The sequence below is a fragment of the Apteryx mantelli genome, chromosome 5, assembly GCF_036417845.1.
Source record: "Apteryx mantelli isolate bAptMan1 chromosome 5, bAptMan1.hap1, whole genome shotgun sequence".
NCBI lineage: Eukaryota > Metazoa > Chordata > Aves > Apterygiformes > Apterygidae > Apteryx > Apteryx mantelli.
This window is the reverse complement of record NC_089982.1, coordinates 75,705,017-75,729,376: the sequence shown is the minus strand read 5'-3', so window position 1 is coordinate 75,729,376 and position 24,360 is coordinate 75,705,017. Positions and strand designations below refer to the sequence as shown.

The following is a 24,360-nucleotide window of genomic DNA, read 5'->3' as shown; positions in this document are numbered from 1 at the left end:
GAAGCCAGATTCAGTATTCTAGATACTGAAAACAAAACAAAATAACCAAGAGGAAATGGATAAAGGAGAGTATGTTGGACAGAAAAGCAGTAAGTGGTGTAAAAGTAACCCTCCTGGAAAGATTGCAGGTTCTGAAAGGCCTCAGTACAGTTCCTTGCGTATTTGCAAAAACGGTTTATATTACACAATCTCCAATTCTTTGTAGATTATTTTTAAATATTATTTATTGTTTGTTTGTTAGTATTTCAGTATCATGCCACAGTGCCCATAATAAATTAGGGTTCTGCCACTCAGTTTAAGTGTAGAACAAATGAAAATCTAGTCCTTCAAAAGGTTTTTGTCTCCCAGTATTTATGCTGTTTACTCTTATTTAGATTTTCCAATGGTTGCAGTTATTTCCCTGGGAAGACAGGAGCTGGAATAGATTGTTGGAGCCTAAATAGTCTCTTAGAGCACAATTTTACAATCTGAAGTTGTTCAGTGAAGATCAAATCCCATGCACAGTTCCTTTGGTTGGTTGTTTCTACTCTCACACTGCCCTTTTCCTCGTGCTGGGACAAACATTTGTATAGCTGTGTAGTGGACTCAGCTAGGGAACTGGAACTGTCTGAAAACTAATCCAACAATAAAAAAAAACTTGGCTGTTTTCAGCCAGATCGTTTGTCAGGTCTGGTTCATTGCAAGGCCACGGAAAGGACTCTGCCAGGACAAAGAAAGGGACAGTACAGGGATGAAAATAAGAAAGCAAGTGTAGAAATCAGTCCTACTTCTCAAATAAACAGGCTTATATTTGCTTAAGATTTTTTTGAACTACAGCCTCTGACCATAGTTACAAGCAATTGCATAAAGAGCAATAGTAATGAAGCAAGCATAAAATAAATATACATGTTAAAAATGCCTATACCTGAACTTACATATATCTACTGCTGTCAATCAGTGTTAACAGTGCTGCTTGATCAGTTAAACCAAATATTTTGCAAGACACATCCTGTTTATTTGCAATTTAAATCTAAGTGGTGATTTTGGAGGGAATCATTGCTATTTCTCTGTTATGCCTTCCAACACTTAGGTTCTACTGCCAAGGTGAAACATTGTACAAATACACGCATGCTGTGCATATGACTAAGACATGATCACATTGCTAAAGAATACTGCCTCATTCCCTCCTCATTTTTGTCACTCGCAAGTACTTCAGAACTGGCCAGTTCTTTGCAATGCCTTTTAAACTGACCAGTACTAATAGGAGAAGAAAGGTGAATTTACATCTGGTCATGCACTTATTTTATCACCCACAGAAGTAAGGCCTCACATCTGCAGTGAACTTCAAACATCCTTTTTCTTTTCCTTAGCAGTGCTCTGCCAGCTCTAAACAGTTGCAGAAATCTGCACATCCAGAACTCATTGCAAGGCTGGCACTTAGACTGTAGGAACTTTAGAGTGAGAGGGTCTTTGTGTCTCCATGAAGCCCATTAAGATAGGATTAGAAGGCCTATAAAATGGTACATTGTTTTGTCACAGCTATTGAACATTACTGTTGCAGAGCTAAATTCTTACTTTAGTGCCTTGACTGTAGAAACTGGGCCTAAACTACTGCCTTGCATAGTTTTTCCCAGCTTCTCTGTAGCCCTTCTCAACTGTAACCTTTCTGTGAGTTTTCGGTCTGGAATATGTGGCTGTTTTCTTTCTCTTCTACAAGTTTTTCACCAAACTTCTTAAGTGTTATTCTTCCTGAGGTTTACTGTATCCCATAAACAGCTGTGAGATCGCTTGACTCCCAGTCTTCCAATACCTTTCACCTGCTTTCTGTTTCTGGCCAGAAGGATTAAAGGAACTGTCACTGCACCATCTCTAACATAGTCAATAACAAAAGCTGGTAGGAAAGGCATTTTAGTGGGTTTTAAATTCACCAAAGCATGTTTGAGCTTTTTGTACCATAGGTAACAGCCTATTAATTTAGTACTGGCAAAAGGAGCTTGTAGCTTTTCCAGCTGCTCCTTTTTTATCAACATTGCTGCACACCAGATGAATTATTATTGCATGATTTAAAGTCAGTAAGATTAACTTTGCTTGAAATGTTCCCTAAACTACTGGCCAAAGAACCCTAATAAGAATGCTACTTTTGGAATAGTACTTCACTCTGCTCGGCTAATCTTGGTAGAAATGTATATAACACATTTGTTTTACCTGTTTGCTAGATGCTGTAAAAATGCACGTTTCTTTTGTGTATTATATGTAAAATATCATGTCTTAGGCATTGCTAAAGGTACAGTAGTATTTACTTGTGGCTAGAATGTTGGGGTTATTCTGTGAGTGTGACTTTGTCCACCATCAGATAGGGATGTACATGTACTCGCTAGAACATACCTGTACGCTAGACTGATGAAGGGTTGTAAGTGACAGAAATTTAAAGAGCAGAGAATTCCTTGTTTATAGAAAGAGAAAACATTGTGGAACCACAGCCAGAAAAAAGGCATGTTGTTTTCTTTACCATTTTTAACTATGAATTTTTACCAAAGACGGCAGTTAAGTACTGGGTCTCCTGACCAAGTACAATTTGCAAATCAAGACAGAATGACTTGGGGCAGTTTGCTTTGCAAATCCAACTGTGGAGTACCTACCATTTCTTACAGAATGTCAGATTAGATGGTCTGGTAGTTCTTTGTGACCTTGAAATTTATGGTCCTATACATTTATCATGACCAAAATCACATAGCTGGAGGCAAACACAGTAGAAAGAATCATACAGTATATATTTAAAGTGACAGCTGTTTATCCAAATGCAGAAAGATTTTCTTCTCAGTCACACTAATTGCTGTGCAGAAGAGGCAGTGGAGTTTTCAAACCCATGGTCATGTCATCACCACATGCAACTTATCCATTTTCCAGACTTGCTGGTACATGATATCCCCATGACGGTATATACAGTTCCATTATTGTGAGATATTTCTACTTTTCTTCAATGTCTTTAAGGGGATTTTCTCCTAAATGCGTTGACAGATGTGGTCCATGTCTATTCATTATGCTTTCTAGGTTAATAAACATTAGAAATGTGATCTTTGACTTCATTAAATCTTATTATTTATTTTTTAATATGTTCCTATATCAAGTTCAATTTGGCCAGTATGTCTAATGATTACAAAGTAAGATTTCAAATAGCATAAAAGTTCTTGGAGTAAGAGCCTAACAGGAGTTGGCAGTCATATCACAAAGTCATCTAACTCCCAGGTTCTGTAAGTTTCTGCTTTTATTTTCATCACTAGTGCTTATAGACAATATATCTTATTCCTTTACTCATGGGAATTTTCTGTGGGATTTGTAATTGCTAATTCTGTCCCCCTTTTTTGCTTCTTAGTTTGTACCATTTTTATATGCACTTATTTTGATAGCACCTCACAGAAAAAGGAGGAAATGATGCATCTGTAATGGACAATATAATAGAAAAAATCTGAACTCTCAAAAACTGTCTCAGTGTACTTTATTCAAACTAATTTTCATTTAAGAAAAGAGATTGTTATTATAATATGATTGGAAATTCAGTATTCTGGTGTACTGCCTATGAAATACATGGCTATGTATCTTTTGTTTTTTATCAAAATAATTCTAGATAACCTTTTATCTGGTACAGAAGTAGCTATATTATACTTATGTCTGACAGATTATAACAGAATCTGCTACAAGATTATTCTCCCTTTCCTACAAAAGACTTCTAATAGGTTTAACTGTTTGGGATTTTCCTGCAATGGGTTGAAGTGGGTAAAATATTTAGGTTATTTTAGTAGGTTTTTCATTTGGCACGTATCTGCAGCATATCCAATATCAGTAGACTTGAATTTTCTAAATGTGAAATGTTAGTAGATTTGAATTTGCTTTTTAAGAACTGTAGAGCTGCAAGCATGTATCAATATAAATAATTTTCCACAACTGCACAGCACTGCTGACTGAATTGAACTAATTGCTATAGTGTAAAACACAAAAAGGATAATTTGCAGTCTTGTTCATTGTCATGACTACCACGAATCTTCCCATTCATCATACACGGGACTAAACATTATACTCCAAGTATGTATTTGCAAAGAGAAGGCCCAAGAATTGGAGCCCTTTGAAAATTCTTCGTAACCTGTGCCCAAAATGGTGTATCACCTCTCTGTTATGCCAACTCCTCCTTTAAACTGGCTCGTGATTCCAGTTTTTATAATTCATTCAATAGCTTTTTCAAAAGGTATTTCATTGCTTTCTTCCATGCAACTTTTCCTGCTTGGGAGGGACTCTTTATAAACATCTGTGAAACTACCTTACTTTCATCACTTAAATTCCTTCTTAAAATTCTTGGTTGCCCTAATGGCTTACAAAAAAATTGACAATGGTTAGCTGCCAACATGCTGTAACTAGCGGTTGTCATGTCAAGCAACTATTCTTCCGTAGTTAGCATCTGCCTCACCATTTGTTTGAACGCGTTCATATCTTCTTGCCTTTTGCTTAGATTGTAAGATCTTAGGAGCAAGCACCTTCTTGTGCTTCTAGGGTTGTACAGTATCTAGCAAAACAGGCTGCTAAACTAAGGCTCTAAACGCACACTCACTGTCCTGTAATTAAAGTAATTAGTAATAATAAAAAAAGCTTGAGTTCTATCTAACATGCATACTACTGCTTAAAAATATTGGAGTTGATGTGCATTTTTATTTGTGATGGGTTTTATTTGGGATGTAGGGAGCAAAGAAAGTGCATTTAACCAGAAGATCTTTCTTGAATGAGCTTTTTTATTGTAGATGACCTGAAAAAATATTGATGAAGATGGTTATCAGATTTTTGGAAAATCTGAATTTGCTTCTACCATCAAGTAGTGTTGTCTCATTGAAACTGGTGCTCACTAAAGCACTTCTTAGCGTGAATAAGGCTAGTAAGCAGCTGGTTTCTGGTTAGGATAGCATGCTTTTCTCTGTGGCTAAGTCCGAAAATACTCTGTATCTCTAAGGCTGAATAAATTCAGTATGCAGATATGTTTCCTTGGAAACAACTCGTAATTTTAAAGCACATGTAGCAATGCAACCCTTATGTAATTTATTAATGTGAAAGACCTGGCTCTCATGAGCATTATTAAATAGATCAGCCAGTACTGGCAGACAAAAGGAATTTGCTTTGATTACAAATACAGCTTTCAAATGCTATTAGATACTGAGATATTCATGAATAGAGCTGATATTACTGGTATTGTGCCAAGTTGTATTGCCCATTTGGGTGAAACAGTTTATACGCTTTCTTCCTGAAGAATATGAATACTCAAGACATTTTGCCTATTATAACAGGTTCCTTCTTTGTTACTGCTAGCATGCCACAATTTAGAAAAGATTATCTGGCTCATTCCTTTCTAAGATGCCCCATTATAGGGAACAGAAATCCTAGTTTGAGTTTAAGCAAAGGAAAATACACCTTTCGGTTCCCTCTCAGTGCACTAATTCAGCTATGTTCTTTTCTGTATTATGCTAAAATGAAAGATCATCACAGATCTATGTTTTAGAATTGTAAAAAATATATAATATCTCATCCCAAAGCATTTACAGTCTCCAGACTGGACTGAGCAACACTTCAGTACATTAGGGCCATTTGGTTCAGCAGAATTATTTGTGGTAGTAAATTATTTGGAATCACAATAGCCCAGTCTGGTTCTAAGCAGGAGAAGGAAGTTTTAATAGTTCATCTTTCCAAACTTTTAGATAACTGACATATCAAGTTAAGTAACCTACCTAAGCTCATACAAACAGCATTCAGTTCACATTTCTGGTGCTGTGGGCGAAAGTGTCTGAGTCAAATATACTCTGTATAATGTCTCTAATAAGTTGTTTTACCCAGAAAACTATCTTTCCCTTTAAAGAGAATACATTGCTCTTCCTTCCATTAATCTTTTATTTCTTTACATATGAAGCTGCTGAAATGGTCCCCTAGAGTCAATGAGGGCTTTGTTTTGTTTTTTAAGCATCATCTTTATTTTTGAGTAGCAGACTGAAGTTAAAAGTGATAACAAATCACTTCCCTGCTTGTATTTCCTCTACTGGCCTGTGTCTGAAGGCTTTTGTTCTCCCACACATACTCTCCTCAAATTACCTACCTGGTTTGATGGTACTATTTTCAGTTCACTGATACACCTGAAATTCATGTGCAATCATTTCTTTGTTGTGATCTTTTTTTCTGTAATGTAGACACTTAAAATAAACTTTACATTGCTTGTGTATTTGTCTGAACAGATTTGCCATGTTCCATAATGTCAGGATACCTAAAGAAAACATACTGAATGTAGCTGGAGATGTCACAGCTGAAGGGAAATACTCAAGCTCTTTCAAGGTATGAATTAAGATTTGTATTTCATTAATATAGTTCAATAAATATAAAAAGGTACAATTAGGTTACAGAGATAGGGCATGGGCCTGGTGGGTTGGGAAGTGCTAGGTATCTTGACTCAAGTAAGGCTGTTGACATGTTTTCATATTAAATTGTAATAATCAATACATCTCATACTTATATGAGTATTCAAGGTTAATCATGCCTGGGAAATGCCTGTTTTCCCCACTTATTACAAAGAGAGTCTGAAGTTACTAGCTCAGATGTAAATATCTAACTTTTAAATGGTATCAGGATCTAGATAGAAGTTCTGTAAGCTCCTGAGGAGGCAACTGATTAGCCACAGTGTTTTCCCTTACCTAGTTTAAATGGTTCCATAATCAAAAATGCTGGGGTTTAATTGCCTTTCAGAGATGTCTCAACTCACCTTATTGATTTTACCTACTTCTTGCTTTTTGAGCCGCCCCACTGGTGCCTAAGTAGTTTCTCTGGATCTTGCCTGGACACATTAACTGAATGTCTAAAGAAATAAAATTGGCCAACCCTCCGGACTTTTGATCATGCTACCAGAGTTGTATCTTTACAGGATAGGTAAATGAATTGTTAACCTCACTGTTCAGTCTGTGCCTTTTATTCATTCAGGATGTTAAAGATCGTTTTAGTGCTTCTCTTGGGTCCTTGTCCACTGGCAGAGTTCTGATTACAGCAATGTCTGTGACCAATTTGAAGCTTGCCTTATCAATAGCCATTCGCTTCTCAGCAACTCGCCATCAGTTTGGACCAACTGATGAAGAAGAAATACCTGTTCTTGAATACCAAACACAGGTAAAAAGTTTGGAATTCTAATCTACAGACTATCGTATAATTAAAACAAAATCAGATTCAAAGCTATTGTAGATCAAAATAGTGGCACCGAAGTTAGTGAAACTGTTTCATCTGAAGTATAGATCCTGTGCAGCTGCAGCTGTTCATTCTAACTTAAGACCTCATTACTACTACTCCTGGCATGATCAGGCTTTTGAGATAAGTTCTTGGAATAGCAAAACCCAAAACACTCTTATTTCTCTGAAGTACCTAGAAATGTTTTCTTCTAAAGCAGTAACCTTTTCAGAGAAAGACTGTCTTTTATGTGCACATGAAGTTATTGCAGCTGTAGAAGCTAGCATTTTTTTAAAAATGTCAGTGCCTCTTTTGCTGTTATGCTCATTTTCCCTTTTCTAGTCCTTATTCTTTAAAAATGTGGAAATTGATATGCACTGTGATTAGGTCCCAAACGAGCACTAGTTTTGAGAGGGACATAAATGATTTTTATCCATAGAGCAAGCAGATGAAAAACACCAAAAGGACTTTTGATCTGAAAAAATAGAAAAAGAGTATATACGGTTAACTTTGGAAATAGAGAAACCTCAGATGTGCTGAATGAAATGGTTAGTAGCTAAGAAGTGTTGAAAATAAACCTGCCCAGTTTGTCTGTGCAAAGTGGGTGCTTTTTTTCCTGGCTTGCCCTTAGTACTGCAACTTTCAAAGATTTCATGGGTTTCAACGGTTTCTAGCAAAAGCTGCCTTCTTTTGGCAGGTGGAAACCTCTTCTGCGGTTAGGCCGGGTTTGCTTCCCACTGTTCTTAGGAATCTCTCGATTTCTGCTTACTCTGTAGCCTCTGCTTGCTGAACCTCTCATTCCCTACTTGCTCTACAACAAAAGCTTCCTCTCAAGCAGTTTCCCTTTTCTTTCATGGGCTCCATCTGACCTACTTGGAGCAACAAAGATGCTTTTTTCTTTACTCCACAGCCCTGTTCTTTTAACAGAATGCAACAAACAGTAACGTACTTTAAGCAATGAAAAAACAAGTGAAAGTTACACCCTCTGTCCTATTGGTACTAAAGTAACATATGAATCATGACTGACTCGTGGCATGGCAAAAATACATTCTTCTGCCCTCTGCCCAAAAAGCTTCAGTGAACATTTGCACTGGTTTAACAGGATATTTATCACAAACTCATAAAATCCATGAACTGGAATAGTGTAACTGTAACTGAGTTATAAAATAGTTGCACTTAATTATGTTTGTAAAGGGTTATAGTTAAGTTATCATCATGATAAATGAGAGTTTCTCTATTTGGACAAATTAAAAAGGAATGGGTTGGTTCAAAATTATAAGATAGTTATTGGAAAAAAATTGTTTTCTGGAAATTTAAAATTATTTATCATCTCACTCACCTAAAAATATATATCAATTTGCAATCAAATCTATTTATTTTTCATTCCAGCAATGGCGCCTTCTTCCTTATCTGGCTGCTGCGTATGTGTTAGATTATTTCTCCAAATCCCTATTTGAGAACTTTGTAGAATTTAATGCAGGCTTATTGAGAAAGCAAAGGAGTCAGAGACAGGTGAGATATTTACACATTTCCTATTAACTGGGCTCTTATTATAATAAACTTGAAATTGTTAAATGAAGGATCTGTGTTCAAGTCCTGAATCATCTTACAATAAAGAGTTGTACCGCATTATCTCAGAAATGTGGGGAAAACAAACTAATGGATAAAGTTTGTATACAGAAAGGCGACCAAATCAATTTTGATGGGGTTGTTAAAGTTGTGCTGGTTTCAGTGGGATTTAAGGTTATGTTCCCTTGTAGGATTGTTCATCATAAGTATATGATGATAATACAAATTCAGTTTATGACTGTTGTAAATGGTTTTGCAGGAGGCAGATATCAAAGACTTTCTGAAATGTTGTTGTTATTAGTTCCCATACAGATTCTGTGAATCTGGATCAAGTTTATAATTCATGCTCACGCATTAGGAAAAATCTTCTTAGAGTAAAAAGTTGAGACTTCTGAGTTGTTGGTTAGTGGTGAGTGTCTCAGCCACTGTTAGACCATGAGAAGTTACCTTTTTATATAGGAAATAGTTTGATATATCTGTCTCAGTGTAAGGACTGATTCTCAACCAAAGCAACTGCAGTGTGATTTCTTATAGCGTGTAAAATATATACACTTTTTTTTATTTTAACAATGTTAACTGTTTGTTAGGGCCTACACAGTGGCTATGAATTGTTTAGATCTCACTTAAACACTCGGTCTTTTCTGGCTAAACTACAGCAGGTGAAAGATTCGTGTACTGATGGATGGGTATTTTAATTTTTTCTCTTCGCCCAAACCGCAGAAGAATCTGTTTGATTCTATAATCTCTTCTTTTATCTCTGGAGGTCCCCAGTTCAGTCACTATCTTAGGCAAAACAGTGGCTCTCAGAGACTAATTGTGATAGAATAAAAATCTTATGGTTGTTGACAATGTTAAGAGTTTAACATTTGCACATTCATTTTGTTCTACAAGGGGTCTTAAAGAATCTCAGGGAATTGCTCTTAAACAAGCTTTGGTACTACAGACCCAGTGTCCCCAGACTCTAAGTAATTCCCAGTGTGGAAATTCCAGACACACTTCCAAAGGAAGGCCAGTAGTGTTAGTGTAATTGCAGGCCACTGTGATTCTTTAGAGATATTTTGGAGCATTTAAATTTCACTGCTCTTTCTGAAATTGATGCTTAAAATTCAATGATGACCTTGTAAGGGAGTAAAGAATACAAATATCCCCTTGCTGACTGGGGAGAGAGGGATTGCTTACATCACGGAGGGGACAGAAGCTCTCTCTGGACATGCCACCTTCAACCACCTGGCTCTCTGTCTTGCAGAGGAAGAGAGTGGCAAGCAATGAACTGTCCCATTCAAATGCCAGCTGATACATTTGAGATAAGATGTACCCATGTGTCCATTACCTAGCACAAATTATTCCTGCTCCATCTAAGAACCTCAATCCCCAAGATTCTTCAGATGTGGCTGTTTTCTTTCAGGGATGGCAAAAAAAAGAAATAACTGCCCTTACATAGACTGCCAAAAATGTTACGTATGTATTGCAAGTAACTCTTTTTCCTCTTTATTAAACAGTGCACATAGCTATGGATTTAATTGGTTTAAATCATCATAATAGGGCTTTGTGTAAGGCAGAAACATACTTCTTTGTATGCTCACAAACTTACTTTGTGTAAAAGTTATTATTGACTAGAAACTTGTTTTCCACAAAGGCTGATTTGGGACGTGAGATTCATGCCTTATCTGCTGCCAGCAAACCACTGTCTTCTTGGACTGCTCAGCAGGCAGCCCAGGAGTGCCGAGAAGCTTGTGGAGGACATGGTTACCTTGCCAGTAAGTTGCAGACTTGCTTTATACCCTGCTCAGAAAGAGAATGTTTATATTCTTGTCTACCTCAACTGTTTTGGGGTCACAGCATCTGGATTTTAGGGATACTTCTAGAAAGGACTTTTTCCTCGTCTCCTTTTTTTACAGATTCGTTTTATACCTGACACCACAAAAAGAACTAAACCCATGCAGTGTCTGCACCAGCATTTTGGCAGAATAAGTCTGTATGTGTGATTCAGTTTCAGTTCCAGAAATAAAAATGCAGATTTTTAGGTGAAAATTTCCCTTCTAAAATGAATCCACACTTTTATAAAATCTTGCCACTATATTCATTTTCTCAAGCCAAACAGTGAATTTACAAGCTCTTTTCTTGGTAAGAATAGCGATAGATACAGGAACAGATGCCTTACATAGATCTCTTACATTTTTATCATAGCATAATTATTCCCTTACCCTTCACTAATACATTGAAATATGTTAAAATGTGCACTTGTTCTTTTTAAGTGAATCGTCTGGGGGAAATTCGTAATGACAATGATCCAAACTGCACATATGAAGGTGATAATAACGTCCTGCTTCAGCAAACCAGCAACTACTTAATGAGCTGGATGAGTTGCATAAGAGGTCAGTTTTCATTCTGGAATCATGTGCTGAACCCAACAGTGACTAGATAATGGAATTAGGAGGTAATTTTATACTAAAACAACTGATAGTCATTTAATCATTTTGTAGAGCGTAAATAATGTGCTACAGAATCCATCACATGATACACTCACAAATATACAGATATTTGCTGCAAGAAATATTCTTTCTCTTAGATTCTGTGGAAGCTAACTACATGTTCTGTCATCCCTAATCATGTTAATTAGTATCTTACTGAGAAGTACCATTTAGTTCAATGGAGCTACTCCTAAAATAGTTGTGAGTCTGAGTACCTTGTTCATTATGCTTGAAACAGTTCATATCGCCTAACTTAGTAGTAATTTCCATGATTAAGTTTTGTAGTTCTCTAGATAAATGATTTTGTGTCACGTTTGTAGCAGTGATTTTTGCCAGCATCCAGGACTGTAAACCCTGCAAAAGGAGTTGACTCTTGTGGTGATTATACACAGTGATGTCAGGTTTTTCAGCACTTGTCCACCTGTCCTCACTTGCTGGACTAGACCACAAAAAATAAATATTTTGGCCTATCTGAATCTGGCCTATCAAGTGTATGTCTGGCTTTATAATAGATTTTTAGTTCCAAATAGTCTGATTTCTTTTCTCATAAACCATTTTTATTTTCTTTGGTTTTTCAGAGAAAGCTCCTTTTGAATCCCCTTTTGGAACAGTAAACTTTTTGCAGAACTACCACCACATCCTTGGCCAGAAATTCACAGCCATTAGTGTTGAAGATTGCATGGACTCTTCAGGTAGCCTTTTGCTGTTGTAGAACTGCTTCAACAGTCTTAAATTCCTGCCTGATCCAGAGACTTGAGATTCACCCTCCACCAGTTACTAGATATTTATCAAATTACTATTTGCTGACTTTCTTTGCACTTTACAGTTTGCTAAGGATGCAGTTTTCATTTCCTAATATGCACTGTTGTCCCTAGAAGTACAATCTGAATTCTATAATGGAATTTTTATGCAGAATAGCATCACATATATTTGTTCCATTTTTGTTCTTTTAAAATAACATTTGTGATCTAGGTTCTTTGCCACTGTATTGTTGTTGTTCTTAAATGAGACTCTTGTGAGCGACATTAACTGCCACTACCTTTGAATTTTAAATATCTTATTTTAAGAAACCATACATGTGATTTAGAAATATGTGGAAATGGCTTTAAGTATGTCCACTGTTTGGCAGTTGCTTTTGGTTGCATGAGGAAAAAGGGGTAATGGCGAAAGAAAAGTCACAGCAGTTTTCTTGGCTTACTCTATTACATAATCGAATCAAGTAAGACATTACATGCCATTCCCACTTTTGTATTACTGTGAACCCAGATTGGCCTGTGGAGGCAAAAATTAATGAAGAAGTGAAGAGATAATGAGGTAGATAGAGAAAGGGAGCTGAGCAAAAGTGGATCTGTGAAACTGAAAACATACTCAGGGAAGAAACTCCAGTCTTAGTATGTAAGGGGCAATTGGGTTGATTCCTGGAATTCAAGTAACCACTTCCATGCTCAAATAATTGCAAAAAAGCTGAACTTTGAATAATGATCAGAGTGCTAAGTGAGATACAAAGTGTGGTACTATGGTATATTACCATAATAAGTATGGGGAAAAATCTGAATAACTTAAAATACAAAAATAAGAAAAATGCTAGTTCAAAATGACTACGTACTTTCTGCTTTGTTTTATGTCTCCAACTAGTGAAATCCATCAGAGCACAAACTAATAGCTAAACACATTTTCTGTCCTCTTTTGTAATTCCTATTGAACCAGATTGTAGTTTTAAAAATATCTGAATCTCTTTATTGCAGTGTTCTGTTAGAAGCTGGGCTCTTAAACTAGGTGCCTATACTCAGGCAGCGTGTGAACACTCAGAGTTACATTAATAATATCCCTACATTAAATCTTAAGCTAAGGCGCAGACAAGCAGGATTTATACAAGGTCTTTAAGCTGTAGTACTTTTTCCCTTGTAGTTCCAGACTGCTCTAAAAATATAACACACATATACAAAGCAGTTAATTCACATGCAATTACATTCAGCCACCTTTGCTCTATTAGAAGTCATCTGCTTGAGAGCATGTAGCATCATTTCAGAGTTGAGAAGGGATGAGTCCACAAAATGTTGACTGTCTTCTGTTCTTGTTTTAATCTCAGAAGAGACTCAGAACCTTGTAGACCTACGCCTTAAAATAGGAAAGAAAATAACTTAAAAAAATTTGAGGGAATCAGAAAATATTTGTGTTTAAACTGAGCTGTGGATATACCTGGTCTTGTAGCTTGGGGTCAGTTGAAACTAGTGTATAGTCAAGCAGGATAGGTCTTCACTGAAAGTTACAATCTCACTATACCCAGCTGTTATTTACTGCAACAACAGTAATGGGCAAAGTGCTGTGTTAATGGATTATAATGTCTACTTTGGATATCCACAATTCTTTAATGCATGTGTAGCCCTAGGGATATTACAAGAGGGAATTGAATTCCTCCTGTTTGGGTGAGGTGGCATTGGATCAAGATGAAAACTGTCTTCCACATGACTATCACTCTGCTTTCTATGACCAAAATTCTGCCTCAAGGGAGAGTCTTACCCAAGCCAAGAGTGCCGCCCCTTAATTTTCACCAGATTACTGCTTTGGTGTTGACTAATGGACCAGCACCTTTTGACTCACAGAGATCTTGTCCAAGAAATAATGGCTTTGTTCATGGTGTTTTGTTTGTTTTCACTGAAGTTTCTTGTTGATTAATTATCACCTTCACTTTTCATCTCAGGACCGTAAACTGAGAATGTAGCAGACACTGCATGTGACTTCTGGCATTATGAATGTGAATGCTAAGAATTTCAGTTTTCTTCTCTTTTCTACAGTTCCTTTAGCAGCATATAAATGGCTGGTTTGCTACCTGCTCCGAGAAAGTGATCTAAAGCTGAACAAGGAGAAGCAGTCTGGGCGAAGTGATTTTGAGGCAAAAAACAACTGTCAGGTAACACTTTATTCAGCTTTTTCATTTTATTCATGTGTGTTTTCATCCAGGTTTGCCAGATCCTGTTGGTTTTATCCCAGTATATCATGAAGTATAATTTCCTCAAGCATAAAGCAGCAAGTCATATAACTAATAAAATGTAATTCCCGTCCATGTGCATTGTATTAATCATGATAGAAGGAGGACCGTGATGATCAGCAGAAGTCTTCCAGGATACTTCCCTTTAGAAAAGTGCAGGCATGTGATGGGTGGTATGTGTAAGTTTGAAATCGCAACTTCTGAAGACTATTTGTACTGCTATTAAATCTGCTGCAGCATCTCATTATTACATCTCCATCTGCTTTTGTGGCCAAATACATACTGTAGGAAAGAATCTCGCTCTGGCAGGTAGGTAAACTAGATGACCTAATAGGTCTTTTCCATCGCTAATTTCTATAGTGCAAACTACTCCTGAAAGATACCAGACTGACAGCACTGGAACCTGAAAAGGAAACACTGACAATCTACAGATAGCAGATCCACTCTCACACCAGTGAGCTTTAACAGCTAGAAATGGCATAACTCCAAATTTCAGTTTGTATCCCCAAGCTCCTTAAACACTTCTGTTACCTCCATGAGAAAAACTGGCTGGCATCCAAGAAAAGAACACTTGGCATTTGTCACTGAGGAAAGAGATCTGTTCCCTGAAGATGACCAATATGGTTGACCCTATCTGCAAAATTCATTTAAAAACTGCAGGAAGGAATATTCAACTCTGCACCTAGAAAGAGCCAGCTTGGCTTCAGTAGGGTATGGTCTGTGTAAAACCACTAGTAGAATGAAGGAAACCTTTCCTGTGGTTACTATAGAAGCAGCATAGTAGACATGGTCTTCTGTGTCAAATTCAGGACAAGAATTGCCCTCTAGTTGCATGCAACATAAGTACCAGAAATTCGAGCATGATTGCCTATCCACTGGCCAGCTCTTGGGAGTCTGATTCTAGGGCCAGTATGTTAGAGAAGGTGATTTACTCAGCAGCGTAAAGGTTATTCACCTTGCTCCTATGTTCAAGTGTGCTAAATTTTAAAGTTATTTAGGCACACAACTCCCATGGAGACAGCACTGAAATACCTTAAGTCATTACGTTTTCTTTCCTCCCTTCAGTTTGTCTTCAGGACAGGGGGATTTTTTGCTATAAACGCCTCAAAAACATATGAAAATGATTTACAAGCAGTACTTTAACGGTTTACACGTATTTGGTTTAAAAGTTTCTGGGCATGAAGAAACACTTTTCTGTCAGACCGGTGGCTGATGAATATATAGTATTTGTTCTTGCTGTGGAAGATCTGGGAGAAAATCCTAGCCTATCCCTAGGTTTGGGAGTTCTGTGAAGATGTCCCAAAGCAGAAGGAAGAAAGGGCTTTGTATTACTTGTCTATGATGCCTCACACAGGCTGAGAAGGTTAGAAACCTCAGGAAGGAGGAGTGTCTGTTTGTCTTCAGCCAGAAGCTTGATTAAAACAATACAGAAATGCATGCAAAGGTGAAGAAGGAAGAAGAGTTATAGGGAAGAAGAATATAGAAATAATTCTTAATGCTTCTTTTGGGATATTGAGACCTATTTCTTTATGGCTAGAGAACTGACACCCATGTCAATATTCTGATCTAAACAAGTCCATCTAGTAAGGGCAGAAGTCCTTCCTAAGCCTGCAGGAAATAGATTTGGATTTTCCAGTTCATACTTACATATTAGCTTGGTATTAAGTATGCCACTGAACAGTTAGAGAGAGAGACAGTGATCTTTGCAATATGCCTTTCTTAAATCCCACAATTGATTTAAATGCAAGGATAATGCAAGTTTAAAAAAAATGAAAGCTAATTAACTAACTCTAAATGACACAAACTGAACAAATTAGTTAAAAGCAAATACCAGTTTACAGTAGTGCAACAAATCAGCCACAAAAGAAAGAGTTTCATAGTCCGCTCTTGTTCACCCACTAGAGCGTTTTCATTCAGCAGCCTATTTCATCATATGACATATGCCATGATAAAACAAAGGTGAAATATATCAAGGTAGACAAGTCTTCCTATGCGAGTACAACTATTTAAGATTTTATACTCTGTGTTAACAGTAAGTGGTGAGTTTTGCCTTTCTGACCAGATAGTTGGCAAGGATTAGTTGGGTAGTTCTTTCAAAACATATTGCAGACCATTGTATTGAATCCAGTCATGCTTACATGATGAGATTTAATTTTTTTATTAATTGAATGGACTGTGATAAGTTTTCAGTAGGTTACTGAACCTCTTTAAAAATTTTATTCCCTTTATAAAATTCTATATAATATTAATTAAAATCTAAACCTACTTTTATCATCTTAGAGTTGTATGGGTTTATTGATCATCCATTTAAAGTCATCAGACCCAATTTTCCATGGACTCCTCTCTGATGTAGCTACTTGATCCCACACAGTCTGGCTGCAAGGTGCTGCCAAATTACACTACTTAGATTTTAAACATTGAATCTGCCCTCTCTTAGGATTGGTGTGACTACCCAAACTGGACCACAGAGGAAAATTAGGATCTTACTTCTATTTGCATGAGGCATTTTATGACTAACCTTTGCAAAGACCTTGTAGAAAGTTTTCTCCTAGTGTTTCTTGTTAGACTTTCTTTAAATCTCAAGCTACGTTATCAGCAGATCTAAATGAACAAATCTCCACTAGCTTCACCAGAGCAACACCATTTTGAACCAGCTGTGCATTCATTCCTTGTATTTTGTTACTCAGTATCCTTCTTTTCTGTTTCCTAAGGTGTACTACTGTCGATCATTATCCATTGCTTTTATTGAACAAACAGTCTTACAAAGATATCATGACTACGCTCATGATCCCAGCGTGCCATCTACTCTGCAGCCTGTGCTTAAGAATCTCAGTGCTCTGTATGGCCTCTGGTCTTTAAGTAAACATCTGGCTGTGCTCTACCAAGGTGAGGTCAGCTCCCTGTATACATTATGCATGTCACTTTGTAAAAGTCTTAATTTCAAAATTAGTTGGGTTTTTTTTTTTCCACATGTTGCCTCTTGGCAGGAGGAGAGAATCCTAATTAAGATTTACATTAGAGCATTTTCTTGTTGCCTGTATAATGTAAAACAGTCATTCTGGGCAGAATTTTCAGGAGCAGGGATTTGGAAGTATAAAGCTATAAATTAACCCAAAAGATTCACTCCTAGCTCAGAGAAGATGGAGTGCTCACAAGCTTTGGTGTGGTCCAGTCCTTGCAGGAGAGGACAGAGAATATACAGCCAGATGCTGTAATGTAGTTTATTCATACGAAAGACTCCAAATGTCTTAGACCAAGGGGTTTGCAGTCAGCTCATTAATGAAAGACAGTCAATCCAATTACACAAGAGCATTTATTCTCTTGAGTACTGAACTGATAAAACTTTGTAACAGTATAAATTTAACTGGTTTAAGCTTCTTTGTATCATTTTATTGTAAATGTATTTGCAGGTGGCTATGTTTCCGGTGAACAAGCTGGAAGATTTATTCAGAATGCTATTTTGGAACTTTGCTACAGGGTAAGCCATCGATATTGTTTGTTGTGATAAAATAATAATATAATATATGAATACTAAAAAAGAAACATTTCACTTGTGCTGTACTTCAAGGGGTAAGTTAGCAGGATGTTATATAAATTGTTTCTAAATAACTTGATATCAAGAGAAGGCTAATAACCCATTGACCCTGAATCTAGTCCTAGTTTTTTTGCCAAAAACTGAAAAAGAATATATCTTACAAAATGATGCTCTTTCATTTGTGGCCTTGCAATTTTTGTTGGAAAACTAGCCAAATACTTGAGATCTCAAATCCAGTTCTATTTATTTAATTATGTTGTAGCCAAATACTTGAGATCTCAAATCCAGTTGTATTTATTTAATTATGTTGTTAGTTCATGAATTTTTTTTCTCAACACAAAAGCTTTTCAAACTGGATCATATTTTTCGTAAGATAAATTTTCAAAGAAGTTATGTATTTAGAGTTCTTAAGTCTGTGTTTTTATGTGATGAACAGTACCATCTTAGTTAAAATGTGTCTTAAAACTCATAAGTGACGAAGGAAAGCATTTAAAATACAATCTCTTTTTGGTAATTATCTTGGGAGGAAAAAAAAGCAAAATAAACCTTGTCTCCTTACAGGGGATTTCTCTTAAGTTACCACTGGCTAGTAGTTTATGGAAGTAATTTAATACTGCTCTGGAGTTCACAGATAGCCGTAGATATCTACAGAAATTGCCAAATGTATGTCTTTTGTTTTTAAACAGTTGAAAGATGATGCCATTGCCTTGGTTGATGTCTTTGCTCCTCCTGACTTTATTCTCAACTCTCCCATTGGCAAAGCTAACGGAGAGGTAATAAAACCTGTTTTAATATTTATAAATCTAATCATCTTGAAACGGATTGTTTTTGTAAATGGCCATAGCATATTCAAGACATTTTGCAGCTAGGAAAGAAAGGGAAAACCCTCTTTCAGTACAGGGTACCATAGTTAAATTGTTGTCAGCAGAGCAATGGCAGTTTGCATTTGCTGGAGATATGCTTCAGTGGGAAAGTCGTACAGTATTACTCTTAATTGCTCTTGTGGGCACCTGTACTGTTGAACTGAAAAAAAAATAATTATACCATCTCCTAGATTCCTTAGGAAATTACCTGTTTATGAACCTCTATCCCATCAAACTAATTTGGTGGCTATTATTACTTTTATGGTGAACTTCTGACCCTATAAAATCACTGGCAAAATTCCCATTGATTTAAGGACAAAGATTCCTCATATGTTTTTGTTTCTGTGTTGCCCATTGTTATCCTAAATCGTAATTCCATTACAACTAATATCCTAGATGAGATATTACATTAGATTCTTACAATATTACTCTTAATAAGAGAAAGGAAAATTTAAAACTTGTTTCAGTTAAAAATGATAATACCAGCAATGCACGAGTATGAGAGAATTTTGTTTATCCAGGGGGGATTCTACAATATGACAGAGAGTATCTTGGCATGGATTAATGATGCATGACTTGCAAAATAGACACTGAAAGCCAAATAATGATGATGATAACATTTATGGAGAGATGCATCACAGACATTAATCCTCAATCAAGTTCAGTTAAAAACAAACCGGTATTTTCAAATGTAGCCAGAGCTCTTTAAGCTTCCAGCTTAGGAAACTGTAAGAGGACTTGAATATCTGAGTGCAGATCTCAGCACTGACAGTCGCCCAACACCAACAGAACGACAGTCTCCTCAAGATTTTTGAGGCATATGGGCTCCTTAGGGAGGAGGAAGAGAAGCTGGATCTCCTCAGAGTAACAGTAAGGTGTAGGTGCTGGGAGGGAGTCAGCTGGTGTCCTGATTCCTAGCTAGAAAGTGTAGAAAAGCTCTAGTCCTGAGAGGAGGACATCAGGATAACTCTGAAATATCTGAAGATGTTATTTTTCTTTCTTTCACACTCTTGGAGCAGTGTCTGTTATAGTAGTACATGGGCAGTAACATTTTGCAGTAAGTTGTGGAAGTGCTGCTGTGTGACAGTTATCTCTAGATGTGGTCTGTCTTCATCTTGTCCAAGTAATTAAGGATTTGGTGTGTGTCAGTTTTTTTCTCAGGCCACTGCAAGGCAAAGGACTTTGAGGAAGTATCTATCTGTATGCATAGATATAATTTCTTGCAACTCTTCTAAAACAAATCTCTAACTAGAAAAACTGTATATTTAAGAATAAAGTAAATAGATTCTGTTTCCAATGTTTGTTTTTATGTACATTCAACTATTGCTGTGTTTATATCTCAGGAATAAAGGTCTGTAGAGCCCTTTAATCCTTATATTATTCATACAGTGAGTATGCATCAAGGGCGTAAAGAGCAAATTTCCTGTTCCTTGTCTTCACTTGTTTCGCTACATCATGTTTTCTTGAGACTGAGCTTCTACAGTCTGTTTCAGACAGTGTACTTGGTTTACAATGTTTTAAAACTCACTTCCTTTGGTTCTGGTTTCTCTTCAGATCATATAAAGTTGACCATGAGCCAGCAATGTGCCCTTGTGGCCAAGAAGGCCAATGGTATCCTGGGGTGCATTAGGAAGAGTGTTGCCAGCAGGTCAAGGGAGGTGATTCTCCCCCTCTACTCAGCCCTGCTGAGGCCACACCTGGAGTACTGTGTCCAGTTCTGGGCTCCCCAGTACAAGAGAGACATGGAATTACTGGAGCAAGTCCAGCATAGGGCTACAAAGATGATTAGGGGACTGGAGCATCTCCCCTATGAGGAAAGGCTGAAAGAGCTGGACCTGTTTAGCCTGGAGAAGAGAAGGCTGAGGAGGGATCTTATATCTCAAGGGAGGGTGTCAAGAGGATGGAGGGTGTCTTTTCAGTGGTGTTCAGCAACAGGACACGAGGCAACAGGCACAAACTGAAACACAGGAAGTTCCATCCAAATATGAGGAAAAACTTCTTCACTGTGAGGGTGACAGAGCACTGGAACAGGTTGCCCAGAGAGGTTGTGGAGTCTCCTTCTCTGGAGATATTCAAAACCCACCTGGATCCTGTACAGTGTGCTCTAGGTGACCCTGCTTGAGCAGGGAGGTTGGACTAGATGATCTCCAGAGGTCCCTTCCAACCTCACCAATTCTGTGATTCTGTGATTCTGTTCTGAAACAATTTTAGTATGTAGTTTTTCCTCTTTTTTGCTTTTTTCCATTATCTGTCATTTTTCAATAAGCTCTGTGATTCCATTAGCCTGTGCCGAAGCCAAAATTCTCTTCAACCATGGGTTTTCAGTAGATTGCTTGGCATCAAGATATATCCCTGTAATACAGTTATTTCATGTGAATCATCTTTACTGTTCAGGAGAGCATCGAATTCCTAAGGAGAGTTCTCTTTACAAATTTTAACTTCTCAAGCTCAGGAAGAGTGAGATGCCAGTTCCAAGTTTTCTTCTTAGGTAAATCTGTGAACTTGATCTTAGAACACATGACTCAGCTGAATGCATCTATAACTGCTTAAAAAAAACAACCTCAAAAATGATGCCAGAGATACAGAGTAAAGTCCACAGAACTCCTCCAACTAATTTATATTTTGAGCTTCAGAATATATACTGCTGCATTGTTATCACACCATCACAGTGAAAACAATCCTGACTCATGGTAGCAGGCATGAAACTTCAGAACACCTAAAATGGCACAGCATCTCTGTGTTTAGATAATTTTCACTCTCTACATGATATGTGGACTATCAGCCAAACAATGAGATGCCCTTGCCTGCCATGTCTTGAGCTTTTCAAACTTTCTCTCCATAAGCAAGTTCATTTGCTTCCTGATAGAGAAAGATATTTCCCATCATCTTCCAGGAGGTCTCACTTGAGTCAGTTACTCACTTCCTAAAGGAACTTAACATATAGCTGAAGACACGCAAGTAGAAAAGCAAAGTCCATCATAACTTGTCTAAAATATTCTCTCTGATGTGAGGGAGAATTTCCGAAGTAGGACCTAAATCTAGTCCTTTTTGGCATATGAACTAATGGCAATAGACTTACTTCATCTATCCATGGAAAAATTTCTTGGCTGCTATTGCTAAGAAGCTAATAGAGGATATCAAACTATTCATGGTGAGTTCAAACCTGTGGAATTTCAATTTTGTCATAAGAGTCTTCTTCCCAAAGCATCTCTGTTTTCGATCTAAAGCATCTCCTCATATGGTTGAGCTGAAGGAGTACTGCATCCTTTGATGCACCTAGGGCTGTCTTTTTGGAAAGCTATTTGGCTATTTATTTCCACTTTCAGAAAATCAAAATGTACATAAATTCCCCAAGACAGTCCGCCTGCATCTTGGATAGCGTCAGGGAAACCTGTAAATGCATCAAGAATCAGAGTTCATTCATTCAGACCTCTAATAATGCTTTGGAACATGACTATTCTAGGTGTTTGCAAAACGGCTCTGTGGACATCCAACCAGATCGTTCCCAAACTGTCATTGTGGAGGTTTCTGGAATAGAAGTTGCATTGAATAAAGTTATTCTCTAGGCATTGCTCATTTATGACTTTGAAACCTACCTTCAAGTGGAGCAGGCATTACTTTGGAATCATCCAAAATGGAACATGCATATGGACAGTCACTCAAAATACAATGTTAACTTTCCAACAAAGTGGTCATGGAGGTGCTTTCGTAAAATGCACTTTTCACATTCCAGCCTCTTTCCCATCTTCCTCAAAGAATCTCTGCGATTTCACAACTGAAAGAAAATTGAGGAGTAGCATGTAGATTTTGCTTTTTGCACTCCTGCCTTGGAGAGAGACAGATTATATTCATGCTGTATGCATACAAATAGAGGAAAACAAAGTATATGTGAGACTATTTGAGGTGCGTCTATGTCTACTGTGGACTTTGCATAATTTTGAAGAGTTCCAGTTGTGAGCAGATAATTTGATTTTCTCTTTGGAATGAAGTAATTGAGCTTGACAGTGACAGAACAGAGAAAAGTACAGTGGAGAGTTGCACCTCAGCATGGTGACTTAGTGTGCCTCCTTAGTTTTTAGCCTGTAGGAAAGAGCACTTAATGTTAGACCTGTCATTTTAATTATTTGGTTGTGTTTGAAAGTGATCTCTTAAATATTCAAATATATATGTATTTTTCAAGACAAAACCAAATTGATATGTTTTCAACAGCAACATGTCAAACATCCAGCAATATGTCACATATTCTAAGGTAAATTAGACCTAGCAGGTTTCCACAATCAAATTAGCTCTGTTTGGAATTTTTTACGTATGTGGGAGGATAGAGTAAGTTGATGCTCAAGTTTGCTATCATTCTGCTAGTAAATAGTTGAGTTTGGCAAACCCCCTTCACTGGAAACTCTGTAATACCTAGTATTACACTCAAATCATCTCATCCACCCAGTGTGTTCATAACACTTGGCAATTGTGTAGCCAGTGACTCTCACTTAATACTTATACATTGCCTTTCATCTAGCAATCTCAAAGTATTTAAAATCCTTTTAATCAAAGCTCCTAGAAACCCTTCAATATAAGCACGTGATATATGTTTCACAGCCTAGGAAGCACAAGTCCCAGGCTAAGGATTGTTAGGACTGTAGATTGTATGCACCAACTATCGCAAATGAAATGATGAAAAAGGCTTTAAGAAACACTGGCTTTGTTTACTTCATTAATGATAGATTCACAGAAGTCAGCATCTCGTCCTTGCTCTCGCACCTCTCCTCTGCTTTGACCATCTCAGGATCTCCTGTCATGAAATATCTCTGATTGTAACTGAATCAAGCAGTGTATAGTAGTTTGGGTCTATTACTAACTAGTGCAACAGCATTACTCTGTACATGCTAATTTAATCCTGGACTTACTCCAGGAACATCTCTGTTAAGCATAAAGATGCAAAGAGTCACCTACTTCCCCTTTCAAATGTCATTTCACTTATGCAATGAAATATAAGCTCTGTACATAAATCACATTGGTTTGATGACACCTTCCCCAGTAAGGTGTCCCAGATTCAACTTGAAAATTCTGGTCAAAAATCGAAGAGACCCAAGGGATCTTAATATAGATATGAAAGATTCTGTTTTGTCAGTGCTTCTCCTTGCTTTAATATGTAATTCATCCCTGTTCAGATTCAGAGGCATTCTTTTGTATAGTCGAAATTACACAAAGCAAAAATTGTATCAAGAGCACGAGAATGGCCACACTGGATCCAATTCACTTAATACTCTGTTACTGACAGTAGCTAATAGCAGAAGGAAAACATTGTACAAAACAGACGACATATAGACATATTCTTCTCCTGGTGTCTCGACTTCTGACAGTTGGTAGTTGAAGAGGTTTCTCAAGCCATAGGTTGTATTTCTATCATCCTTTTTAATAGCCACCAATGTATCTATTCTTCATTAACTTTTCTAATCCATTTTGAATCCACCTATCTTTTGGCTTCTGTGAAACCCTGTGGCAACATGTCCTGTAATTTAAGTATGAGTACTGTGAAAAAGTACTTCCTGTTCTCAGTCCATATCCATTCAATATCTGTGGGGGCCTTTTCATTCCTCTGATAAGCCTTGTTGTCCTGCTTTGTATCCTTCCTAGTTCTGCCATATCCTTTCTGAGGTGTCATAACCAGACATACATGCAGGATTCAGGATGTGGGTGCACCATGGATTTGGCTATTCTAAGTCA

At 37.2% G+C, this 24,360-nt stretch overlaps 1 protein-coding gene across 9 annotated transcripts in view; it reads left to right on the top strand.

Moving 5' to 3' along the window:
* Positions 1–24,360, top strand: part of ACOX3 (acyl-CoA oxidase 3, pristanoyl) — a 53,325-nt gene that overhangs the window by 16,265 nt on the left and 12,700 nt on the right. For 7 of the 9 annotated variants that reach the window (XM_067298271.1, XM_067298267.1, XM_067298266.1 and 4 more), the window contains 10 exons: positions 6,240–6,336; positions 6,976–7,158; positions 8,602–8,724; positions 10,418–10,538; positions 11,037–11,156; positions 11,831–11,944; positions 14,048–14,163; positions 16,953–17,127; positions 17,652–17,719; positions 18,463–18,549. In XM_067298271.1, coding sequence (XP_067154372.1) covers positions 6,240–6,336; positions 6,976–7,158; positions 8,602–8,724; positions 10,418–10,538; positions 11,037–11,156; positions 11,831–11,944; positions 14,048–14,163; positions 16,953–17,127; positions 17,652–17,719; positions 18,463–18,549 — 1,204 coding nt within the window. The remainder of the gene's footprint in view (positions 1–6,239; positions 6,337–6,975; positions 7,159–8,601; positions 8,725–10,417; positions 10,539–11,036; positions 11,157–11,830; positions 11,945–14,047; positions 14,164–16,952; positions 17,128–17,651; positions 17,720–18,462; positions 18,550–24,360) is intronic. The other 2 variants (XM_067298273.1, XM_067298274.1) reach the window with 2 other exon arrangements.